The sequence below is a fragment of the Rhinolophus sinicus genome, chromosome 16, assembly GCF_057876585.1.
Source record: "Rhinolophus sinicus isolate RSI-liver-muscle chromosome 16, RSI-T2T, whole genome shotgun sequence".
NCBI lineage: Eukaryota > Metazoa > Chordata > Mammalia > Chiroptera > Rhinolophidae > Rhinolophus > Rhinolophus sinicus.
The window spans coordinates 90732063-90744962 of NC_142516.1; the positions used below are offsets into that span (position 1 = coordinate 90732063).

At 43.4% G+C, this 12900-nt stretch overlaps 1 protein-coding gene across 1 annotated transcript in view; it reads right to left on the bottom strand.

The window, feature by feature from the left end:
- Positions 1-601: 601 nt before the first annotated feature.
- B3GLCT (beta 3-glucosyltransferase) overlaps positions 602-12900 on the bottom strand; it is a 99413-nt gene continuing 87114 nt past the window's right edge. Inside the window, exons 14-15 of the mRNA XM_074330078.2 lie at positions 10282-10426; positions 602-2648 (exon numbers count right to left, since the gene is read on the bottom strand). Of these exons, the coding sequence (XP_074186179.2) occupies positions 2481-2648; positions 10282-10426 (313 nt within the window). The 3' untranslated portion in view covers positions 602-2480. The remainder of the gene's footprint in view (positions 2649-10281; positions 10427-12900) is intronic.

The window sequence follows — 12900 nt, forward strand, 5'->3', positions numbered from 1 at the left end:
GCACTGGTAGTTACACACCGGCGCACAGCTCCACTTGCAGGCTGGCTTCCTGTTGTTTCACACTCCCAGTCTATGAAGGCTGTTTGTCCGGATTCCTGACTTAGCTGCAGGATGTAAAAAAAAATCCTACACAGTCAGGCAGCTTGCTTTGGCTATAGCAGCAGAAGTGGCTTAAAAGCCAAAATAACATTCCAGTGATTCCACACACAACTCCTTGAATGTTGACATCCCTGGGATAAAGACAGCCATTTGGAAATTCCTGTTCAAAGGGCAAAGGAAATACAAATAGGACAGTATCTGTCCTGGGAAGTTCAGATTCAAAACTTAGTTCTTAAGATATGAACTGAATGCAACCAGTTCCAAGATAGCATCACCAATTCATTATATAATAATAAGGATCATGGTTTTATAGACCTCGTATGACTATATCTGCAATGTCTGATGGTTTCCTTAACAGGATAGCTTTTCATTAATTTTTCTCTCTGAAACCTGTTTGCTGAGCTGCCAACTTTTTTCTCTGATTTCACTAATTCCTTTTCTCCAGGCCCCTCCACACTCCTACTCTGGGTGAGACTAATGAATACATATAAGGAATCAGAACCTTAGGCAAAGATCTTTTATTTGTCGTTAGGCTTACACAGTTCCAAAAAGTAAATATAATACACAAAACTCTTAAAAGTACCCACGGAAGGCACTGATTGTAACAGAAAAGATGGACGTGTGTCTTCATACACAGATACCAGTTTGATCCTGTCAAATGAATATGCCGTTTTCCGAGTGTGACGATCGGTGGCAGGTACAGAAAGAACTGAAGACTGTTCTCCACTAGGTTAGGCAGCCAGGCCCTCCAGGAGGATTATTAGAGGTGACGAAGGTGACGATGATATCACGGTAACGATGACGGGTAGCTATGACAATCCAGCTGTGATAACAATGCTGATGTCATCAGCAACAGCCTGACAGGAGCTATAAACCCCTAGGATGCTCCTCACACAGCAGATGGTCCCTGATCCATCACTTGGACAGGCCACAAAATCCACTCCCAGAAAAATGAATGCAGTGCAGTCAGGTTATCACTGAAAACACAGCAGTCCTGGTATTTGCGCATTTGGGAAAATGGTAAACGCTATCACATCATTTGGGAAATGAGTCAAATTCTAAGCTACAAGAAAAATATATTGTTAACAGGCACACACCTGGGTACTTTTTGGTGGTATGGCTTTAAAACCTGTGCTTGGCTATAAACGCACTACAATCAAAGTTAATGAATAGCAATTTTTATTTTCAGAAAAGAAAGAAAAGAGGAAAGCATTTTACTATACCATAATTAGTTTGACATCAAAATCAATTTTTATGCAAATACCTTTAGAAAACTGAATTATATAATTGCAACATTAAAAGATGGAGTACTTTTTACAAATGAATGTGTTAAATTACTGTATATTAAAGATATGATTTGAAAATTAGAGCCGTTTCAAAATACTATGTTCCAATTTCATTCTTTAAGAACCCAGGAAAGTTGCCAGATCACCACTTTCCTGCCACTAGGGTTTGATGGTACCCTGGGGGGATCTATTCTGAGCAGGAGAGTCATTCAGTAACATTCAAAAAAAAACAAGAGCAAAACACCAGGTACAAATTAATTTAACTCACTTCCTGAGACTTACATAGAGCTCACTAAGACTTGAATAAAACATGACAATTCTGTTCTTAAATATCGAGGACAGTCTTTTCTGGCAGCATCCAGTACACCCAGTACACTTTCCTGTTCTAAGTAGGTAAAAAAAAGATAGGACTTCAGGGAGAAACAGAACACAGATGAACCTCTAACAAGGGGGACACTCCCACAGAAGACTTCTTCTCTTTTTATGAGGCATAAACAGAAAAACTAGATAAAACATAACCCCAACTATAGACTACAGGGGATTTCATAGCTAGACTGTGATGATGTTTTATGAGTCCTCCGTAGCACAGCATTGTTCCCACCGAGTGAGCAGCATGTCATTTTCACCATCAATAATATGGTTAAAAAGTTCACCCCATTGTAACATCCACATCAGTCGGCGTTCCCGCTGCTCTCTCTCTACATGTAGATTGAGACAGTCACGTCTCTCCAGTCTCGTGCTCACCTGAAACTTTCATTACAATGAAGAGAAGGAACAGGAAGGGGACTTCTGGTGCCACTTACTTTCCCATGATAGTAATAAATCTGCTGTGTCACAGCTGGAGAACCACACAGGAATCACTGTGTGATACAATAATGCATAATACAAAAAAGCAAGTGATTTTTCCTGGGGGGAAAAAATCTGTTGTCCCCATGACTGCTTTTCCTCCCCCCTCAAAAACTACCATGTACCATTTCCACCGGAAGTCAAGAAGGTCCCGAAGCCACGTGGTACACAGTGGCAAGATGGCACCCAGGTCGAGGCCACCATCTCCACTTCCGTGTCCTGCCCAGACTGTGTATCCAGGACCAGGCTTCATAACTCATCCTTAAAGCCTTTTTGTGTCACAGGTCTGGCTTTGTCCTCCACACGGGGTGCCAACCACGTGGCATACACCTCCACTGGGTCGATGTTCCAGTGCTTGTGGAATGACACGGGGACATGGTGGGCAAGGTAGTCGCCGGGGTAGTCCACAGGCCGGGCCTGCAGGGAGAAGAGTTATGCTGGTTCATCAAGGAAGTCTTGCCCAGAACAGCATTTGAAGGTACGATGCGATTGCATTCCTCAATATTTGATAATAGTTATGGAAACCTACAGGCAAGAAGGAAAATGTTTTCCACTAAAACCTCCCTTCTCACTGCAGGCTTCTTGCTGTTACATCTCAGTTACTTTAATATCCCAAATGCATCGCTTTTTGCTTCTGTGTTCCATAGTCACAGCTATGGGAGACCCCTCAACCACGGGTAATAAACATAAAAGGTTTTCCGTGGTAAGTCATTTAAGTTCCTGTTATGACTTCTGCTAAAAGGCACACAAAATCATCACTTTCCAGTCTGTCAAAAGAACTCTGGCCATACTGGGCTGCGTGGGGTGGGGAAGGCCGTTCTCGGGTCCCCTCTGCCCGTCCACTGCTCACATGTCATTAGGAATATGTCTTTCAGAGGAAGAAATGTGGGGCTCAGCAGGGAGAAGAGTCAAGTGACTTCTCTCTCCTCCTACCTAAATTTCTCAGCTCGTTCCAGAAGCATGAACGGGCGTTTTGAGTAACCAGAACAGTCTGTAAGAGGGACTGAAGGTTTTTGCATTATCATCATTTTAAAATTCTCTAAACTTAAGAAATGAAATTTAAACAGAATCAGACATAGTCTAGATCGACGAGACTGAAGAAGTAACCTGCAGGGTTTGGAAGGAAACTTGTCACCAGACCCTACTTTGTTTGCTCTGAACAAAGCGTCCATCTTCTCTCAGTGCTTATCTTGTTTATAAACATACACAGCCCATCTGTGTTACACAGTAACTCACTGGGTTATCAATTCTAAAATAGTCTCGACTTTAGTTAAAAGTAGATAGGATACACTTTAAAAAACAAGTCTTCTCACGGCTACTATTTTATTACATTCTGCTTAAATTTTTGATATGAATATTTAAACCAACTCTCATGAGTGGTTCACTGAATACCTTAGTTCCATTTTACTTCATCCAGTCCTTGAAATAACCCTGTAAGAGAGTTCGTTTCAAATGAGGAAGCCGGCGCTTGCAGCAGTTCTGACTCCCTGGGGTGACATGACCAGCATGTGCTGGAGCAGGTGCCCGTTGCTGGTCTCATGTCCCACCAAGGCACCTGCAGCGGGTCCTCAAGGGACAGGCTCGGCACATGGGCCTTGCTTCAGTCACCCCGGCCTCCTTTATTCACTGGTGGCACACTTATAATAACAGTAACATCTGTGAGAAAGACTTCAAAATAATGTAGGGGGAAATTTTCACACTGGCCATTTTATCGCCCTTTAAAAATTCTAAGTGCTCGTGGAGTTAAAAATTAAGGAAGGAAATTTTAAAGGCCATACAGTGAGACAGAGTAAAAATGCACACTGGAATAAACTCTAATTGAATTGGGAACGTTCTGAATATTAGTTGAGGGAATTCATATCTTACGCGATGTTTTCCTTGCAAGGCCCTCTGAGAGTTTACTGTCAGGGAAGAAAACCCAGGAGAAACATACTCTCAGTCCTCAGATAATTCCATAATGGGGAGGGAAGGAGGGAGGGAGGGAGGGAGGGAGGGAAGGAGGGAGGGAGGGAGGGAGGGAGGGAGGGAGGGAGGGAGGGAGGGAGGGAGGGAAGGAAGGAAGGAAGGAAGGAAGGAAGGAAGGAAGGAAGGAAGGAAGGAAGGAAGGAAGGAAGCAAGGGAGGAAAGCAATGGAAATAAATCTTTGCTTGTTTTCCACATTTAAAAAAGAAAGGGTGCAGATACAAATACACCTAACGGAAAAAAAATAAACCCATCACATCTTTCCCTCTATTAATCTACATTCCAGAAGGGACTGACTGCCGCTCAGGAGCCATGTAAGCAAGTGAAGAGCTGGCTCGTTGAACATTAGAAGGTGCTAACCGTCTCTGACACCTGAAGTCATGGAAAAGAACCAGACAAAGCAGACAAGTGGAATGCATCCCAGCACGGATCCGAAACACCAAGAAGTCTGTACACCTCTAGTGAGCACATCTCTGAGCCCAAGGGGCCAGAAGGAAACACTACCGGGCAGGGTGAGGACGGAGCAGGACGTGAGGTTTCAGACTGCACGAGGACACTGTGGCAAAACAGAAACCTTTGTATCTAGAAAGATGAGAGCACACTGGACAGCACAACAAATGGAGATTACAACTGTATTTCCTTGGATAAACACGTTTTACAGCTGTACTGAGGTATGATTTACGCACACATACATACAATTCATGCAGAGTAATGGTAGTTGAAATTTTTTAGTAAATATCCAGAGTAAGGAACTACAAAAATCCAGGTTTAGAACACTGTAATTAACCCCAGAATTCCCTCGCAAGTATTTGCAGTCAGTCCCCATCTCCACTGGCAGACCCAGGAAACCTGATTTGCTTTTTTCTATAGTATTGCCTGTTCCAGAAGTTTCTTCGTAATGGCATCATATGGTATGACTATTTTGTGCCTGGCTTCCTTCCCTTAGCCTTGCTGTGTGTGTCCGTGGTTCATCCTTCTTACCGCTGAGCAGTATCATACTATATGGACACCATGCAAACAACACTCTTTCGATGGCAGAGCTTTCATGGGTCAGGAATCTGGGAACCACTCAGCTGTGACCTCTGCCTCAGTCTCTCACGAGGTGGCTATCGAGATGTCATCCAAGGTTCGGCGGTCTCATCTGAAGGTTCAACTAGGAAAAGAACCGCGTCCTCACCGGGTGGCTCTGGGGACATGCAGTCCCCTGCGGGCTGGTGGACCAAGGACCTCACTTCCTTGCCCCTACGGCTGCTTGCTTCACCGAGTGTGGCCACGGCGGCCCTGGGGGAGTCTGCGAGGAAGATGGAAGTCGCAGCCTTTGTAACCTAATGACGGAGGAGATGTTCCATCTCCATCGCCACGCTACCCTGACCCACGCTCCAGGGGGAAGGACCACACACGGCCATGAGCCACGTCACAGACTGCCTACCATGCGTATGTTTAACTTTTAAGAAACCATCAGAATGTTTCCGTGTGATGGTCACTTTCCCACTAGCAACAGAGGAGCGCGTGTCCTCCAACCCTTGTCCACTCTTGGCACGGCTGTCGTTTTGCTTAGAGCCATTCTAGCAGACGTAGTGGCGCCTCACAGCAGTATTATTCACCAGTTCCCTGACAACCGAGAACGCTGAGCACCTTTTCACATGCTCATGAGCCGTTCACATAGCATCTTCAGTAAAATGTCTCTTCACATCTTTTGCCTATTTTAAACTGAGTGGTGTGTTTTCTTACTGAGTTGTAAAAGATTGTTACATAATCTGGACCCAAGTCCTTTATCAGATATATGATTTGCAAATATTTCTCCTAGTCTATGACTTGGATTTTTTAATTTTCATTTTCTTAATGATACCTTTTGACAAGTAAAGGTTTTTTGATTTTTATGAAGTTCAATTAATGAATTTTTCCTTTTATGGATCATGCTTTTGATGCCATAAGAACTCTTCACATAAACTAAGGTCACAAAAAATGATCCTGTTTTATTCTAGAAGTTTATGGCTTTGACTCTGCTACTTTGCACTATGATCCATGTTGAGTTAATTTTTCTGTGTGGTGTGGGGTTCTAACTGCAGTTTTTCTGTGTGGATATACAGAGAATCGTTCCAGCACAGAGTGCCGTGGCATCTTACCGTAAACAGGAGGGTTTCTTTCTAGAATCTCTGTCCTGTTCCATTGATACGTATGTTTATCCTTATACTAATTTCACATTGTCTTATTTATTGTAGCTTTACAGTAAGTTTCAAAATCATGTAAGTGTAAATCCTCCAATTTTGATCTCCTTTTTAAAATTTGTTTTGTATTTCCATGTACACTTTAGGATCAGCTTGTCAGTTTTTATAAAGAAGCCTGCTATGTTCTTGATATGCATTTGCACTGAATGTGTAGACCAATTTGGGGAGTGTGGGGAAAGAAAATGCCCCTGAATTTCTGTTTTAAAACTGTTTCAGTAGAAAAAATTTCTGTTTCAGTATATTAAAAAAAAAAAAAAAAAAAAAGCCTTGAGAATCAGATTTGTAGCCATTTGTCTAGCTAATTGCTCTGATCCAAAATAAGAGGAAAACTTGCCTCATCCCTAGGAAAAGGCCAATGGTCACCTGCCTGAACTAGGTCCCTAGGGTGACTTAAGGTGCCAGGGAGACCCTGGGACACAACCACACTTCAAGAAGGAAGAGGTGGCTACAGAGATTTCATTTGCCTTCCAAAGGGCTGGAGAAAGGAAAGGGAAGGAATAGCTGCCTCCTTCACATTTATAAGCAAAGAAAATAACCTTTCCGTGTCCTTTGGCTTTGGGTATCTAGCCACTTATACAGGACAACTGACCTGGCTCTAATCATATTGCCCGAGGACAGAGGGACAGTGGCAGGAGGGATGGGGCAAGATGTGCTTACTATTTACTGTGAAGTATTAACTTACAAATCTGTCTCTGATCCAGAACATTTCATGTGGGCATTCAGAATATAACAAATAAAGTTAATTTTAAAAGAATAAAATGAATAAAATTAGAGTATTTAAAATTCATCAGGGAAAACTGCCATCACAGCAATGTTGAGGCTTCCAGTCCATAAATATGTGCTTAAGTGTGTTTATACATACACACATTTTTTCCTTCTCCTAGTTATATATATATATATATATATATATATATATATATATATATATGCACATATATACATACATATACTCATATATACACACAAACACATACACATTCTTTTTACATTTTCCCTATTAACCCTTCCCAGTACTCTTCATTCCTTCCTATATATTCCAGTTACCACGCTGTCATTTCCTGTCAGCTCAAAGGATTTCCTTTAGTTTGTCTTATAGGGAATGTCTACTAGCAAAGGATTCACTCACTTTTTGTTTATTCGGCAATGTCTTTATTCCACTTCAATTTTGGAAAGATAGTTTTCCTTGATATACAATCATCAAGTTTTTTTTTTTTTCTTTCTGCCTTCAGGTCTCTATTTAACAAAAAATCAACCAATAATCTTATTTTTTGTTTCCCTTTTCATTAGGATTTTTGTTGCTTTTAAGACTTTAGGCAGGAAGGCCTCAGAAGGCCTCAGACACTGGGGTTCTTACCCAAAACTATAGCAGTTTTTCAGGGATAAATGCTTCTCAATGCTTTTTCCAGAGTCAGGAAATGGTTGTTTTGACAATTTTTGCATTGGGTTCACTGGCCAATGCACACTGCCATACCCTTAGTGGCAAAGAATTTTGGAAGAACAGAAAACCATGTGCTCTGGATACTTTGTTTTTAACAAAGGGATATACTAGGACAGACACTCCTTGAAGCCCCCTTGAAATAATCCTAAAATTTCACCATAACCTTCCCTGACTGACAAAAGAAGCACAGTGGCCCAGGCAACTTTGCCTCTGTGACGGCTTCCAAATGCCTACTCTAACTCCTCGGGAACCCTAGATTTTCTTCATTGCCTCATCTCTCTTTCCCAGTACAAACAAATACACTGCTTGGATCAGGGTTCATACCTTACAAATAGAAAGTGATATCCAAATCACAGCAAACTCTGTAAAAGGGGCTTGAGAATGGAAAGACACCACAGTGCCTGCTGGGAACGTTGAAGCAAGTTTTACAATTTTGGAAAAGTTTAAAATTTATTATGTGGATTAGAGAAATCAAGAGTTTTAAAGTGTGGAAAACAACTTTTAAGAAAAATTATCTTGAAAGCACTTTTGCTTAAGGATTATCTTCTTCTTTTCTCCTTATCATTTTATTTATCAATGTATTCTTTCCTTAAGTGAAAAAGGCTGCCATAAAAACCAACGACTGTCATAGTAACAACGATAAATTATTTCCCTTACACACCAACAGTCCTAGTCACCCTTCTTTCTCTATGAAACATTATGAGACACAACGAGAGAGAGAGAGAGAGAGGAAGAGGGAATAACTTGCTTTTGCAAGTCGTCATAATACAACACAAAGGCTCAACATGGGTTAGAACTCTCAAGGTATTAAAAGACGTATAAGCGCCTTCCGCCTCGTACCAGGAAGGCGGCTTCTCATACATTGCGTATTACTAAAGGTTTGTTTCCATTCCTCCTTGTGGTCCTGTAGAATACAGAAATGGATTCTGCCTTTCTTGATGATGCAAATGCCATCTTCACCTTTTTCACGTTATTTTCTATAGAGCTATTTGTGTCACACTTAATTTCCTATATCGCTGTGACAGCATTTGCTGCTGGTTACTAACTAAAGCATGAAAACCATAGTATTTTCAATAGAAGGGAGGGCACTTACACATGCATTCATACATTTCAAAAAGCTTTGAATTGCTTTAAGGAAGGTATTGAATGGGTGAGGGCTATATTTATTTTTAGTGAGAGGTCAGACAATTAAGTTCACGAACTCTTCCTAGAAAAAGTGCTACATACCTCACTGCTGAATATCACTATGGTCACCTTTGAAGTACTCCCCTTGGGAAGCTATGTACCAACGCCAGTGCCTAGTCCACCCTTCAAAGTCATTTTGGAACTCTTTTTCTGGAATGGCCATCAGAGCTGTCATCGTATTACCCTTGATGTCCTGAATATCATCAAGATGTCTTCCTTTCAGTATTTCCTTTGTCTTTGCGTAAAGAAAGAAGTCACTGGGGGCCAGATCAGGTGAGCAGCGAGGGTGTTCCAATATAGTTATTTGTTTACCGGCTAAAAACTCCCTCACAGACAGTGCCATGCGAGCTGGTACACTGTCACGATGCAAGAGACATGAATTGTTGGCAAAAAGTTCAGGTTATCTAACTTTTTCACACAGCCTTTTCAGCACTTCCAAACAGTAAACTTGGTTAACTGTTTGTCCAGTTGGTACAAATTCATAAGGAGTAATCCCTCTGATATCAAAAAAGGTTAGCAACAGTATTGCAAATGAGTTCGCAAACTTAATTGTCACACCTTGTATGTCTGCTTTTATTCCCACAACGTCAGACATTCACCGACCTGATTCTTAAAAAGCAACTAAAAATCACGCAGAAAAATGTCCTTCTCTACCCCAAACTGCAGAATGGTGAAGCTATTAGCACCAACCAGCCCAGGTAAACATCATCTCTCCTCTTCTATGACCCCAGAATATATGCTTATTGAGATACTATGTTGGAATTTAATAAAGTTTAGCCACTCAGCTTAATAGCACCAAAGCAGGGAAAGCCCAATAAAAAGGCAGCCAATGGACAGTGTGAAAATGGAGGACAGTGTAGAACTACATACATCTGGTGGCCCACAGGACAGTATTGGGTCAGTTCTGTATATTTCTAGACAGTATTTAATAATTTTAAAACATCATCAATTCTTTAACTCAAAATAAAGGGAAAAAACAACAGGCTTTCCCGGTCCTACATGCCAGGATACTGGTCAAACACCATTTCGTTTTCTAGATGTTTCTGCCTTCCATCTTCATGCGGTCCATGGTACAACACCAACCTCTGGTCAAGCGGTCTGTAAGGACACCCGCAAGGCCTGTCCACCCAGTTCTTAGGATTGTTTCCAGGAGAACATGTGAAAGGCAAGATGCAGGATCCTGACGTGAAAAGAAATGAGCCTTCCCCTGAGACAGAAATGACAACCATCTCCTCACCTGATGGAAGAGGGGGCTGTGTGTCACGGGGATTCCCAGCCCGCTGAAGCACATTCCTAGGACCATGTCATCGGGGGCATCATTGCTGTAGCAGCGACACTTACTGGCGAGCAGTCTCCTGATGGCTTCTCTGCTGAAGACCATTCTAGCGGGAAGTCAGAGCAGACAAGGGGTTAGAGCCGCTCCTGGACTCCCGCCACGTGAGTGAAGAAACAGTGTTCAGAGGCCACCTTTCTGATAAAGAGCAAAGACACTGACACCAGTCGCGTTTATATTTCAATATATATTCTGGGGAAAATGTTTGTATGCATTCTCTGAAAGGAAAATCACTTAAGAGATGTTTACCTACCTAATAGATAGTTCTGCTTCTTTACGTATCTTTCTAATACTATGACGCCATGTTCTTTTTCTGAGATGCCAATGGATTGAAACCATTCTTTACTTTCAACACTCTGTCAGAGCGACAACAAAATCTGCCACAGTCCCAGCAGGTAGAAGGGCCCAGAAATACTAGGTACCTCACTCGCACAGGTGACGACCCACAATGAGATCAAATCGAATTGAAAAGCCATGCAGTGTCCAAGTGATGCCGGTCTACAGAGCTTCCACGGGGTGATTTTGAGAAAGAGGAGAGAGAGGGAAGAGAGGAGGGGAGGGGAGGGGAGGGGAAGGGAGGGGAGAGAGATTGGTTTGCCTCAAGTGGTGCTCTGACGGAACTTGCCCTGATGTGTCGGGTACTTCCTGGTGGAACTCTAGCCCATTCCTGCCTTTCCAGCCAGTCCTGGCTTCCTGCGCACAACACTGGGGGAGGCCATGCACCTCTGGCTCTGGTGGTCTCTGGAGCGGGAACAGGGGGTGGCGAGCAGCCACGGGCTGCAGCAGAGCCCACAGGGGTGACCGAGCATCAATGGCGGTCCCACAGCAGGAGTGACGGGCCAGTCCTGGTCTGCCCACATGCAGCATTATGACTGACAGCAGCAGCCACCGCAGCCCATATGGACGGGCTCCAGAAAACAGCACTTCCTCTAGCCTTAGGGGCAGTAGCAGCTTTCTATGGTCACCGAGCTCTAAGTAAAGCCACCTCTCCCTTTCATTCCTCTGGCGCTTTCCAATACTTTTGTACCATGTTCTTACAATCAGCTCTCCCTTTTTTAACATACAGATTGGTTTCTGGCTTCCATTCTAGTCCTAGGGTAGCAATGGATCTTCTCGTATTATCAATAACCCACTAGCTGATAGGGCTGATGAAACAAGTATGAGTCATTCACAAGTTCATTTCCAATAAGCAATAACTGTCTCAAAGGCAAAATTGTCTAAAATGTATCCTATCCATATCTTCTCACAGCCAAATATAGGGCCTCACACATAGCAAGCACTCAAACTTCTGATATATCAAGTAAGTGAGAATGAAGCTGCCTTTGCAAAGACCTTCTTCCCGAGGGAGGAAGAGCTCCATGATTCAGCAGCCAAGGAGAAAGGACAAAGAGCTTGGACACAATCGCTGAGGCAAAAATGTTGATTCCAGACTCAGGTCAGAGCAAGCAGTTTAACTCACACGAGTAACCAAACGCTAGCAACACAACAACACAGAGACACTCTCCCTAAGATGTCAGAAGATACAGTGACATGAAGCTCTTTAAGATCATCTGAGAAAGTGTGGCTGCACCAGATGGACTTGACAAAGAGCAAAGCTGAGGTGTGAAACTCACCATCAATTGTCTTTCTCTTAGAAAGTCTAGTGTCCACCCGCGACCCTGGGCATCACACCTACGTGGCCCTGTCAAACTCCAGCTCATGTAACTGACCCCAGTAAAAGGGTCTGTGTGAGGGGACATGCATCGACTACAAACACAGTCCCCTTAAATGGCACCTATTTGATGCCACTTCAAGGAAAATTTCATAATGCTACTCATTGTACTCCAATCAGAACTGTAATCTCGGTAATCAGCAACCCACATTAAATAAAAATACTAAGATCCAGATCAAAATGGCAGCGTGAAGTGAGCCTCTGTAAAGCTACCCTGGATTATACAACTAATCGAACAACAACAACTCCACAAAGGACTCCCTGCACAGCTGACAGGCAAGACGAAGAGGCCCACTACTGAATTCACCTAAAGGTGGTCGAATTGCCCGAGCGGGAGAGGAGGGAAAGCAGAAGTGCGGAGACGGAGCTGCGCGGGCACAGGACGCAGACCTAGTTCAGTGCTCCGAGCTTGCTGCATCCCGGAATTACGGCAGCTGGGGGAGAGGGAAGAACTTGGACTGCTAGAGCTCCACTTGTGGCCCACAGGGCTGAGGGGACAGCATATAACACAGCTGAACCCAAGCTCACGGCAGAGACCTCGCAGAAAAGACTGAGGGAAGAAGGCTGAAAACGGTGGTTTAAGCCCTCACTGCCGAGCAGAGAACGGAAGCCTTAGGCACTGAGACTAGCCACCCCCTCCCTACCCTCCCAGAGCTTGTCCCGCGCCCACCTGCCCGGTGCTAGAAGCGGAACAGTAGCAGTATCAGATCAAAAGAACAGAATATTTGCTGTTCTGAGAACTGTGGACCGCAGACACAGATTCACAGTCCAACTAGTTCCGGCAAAGGGGAGGGAGCTGTGGAAGCAGGGCT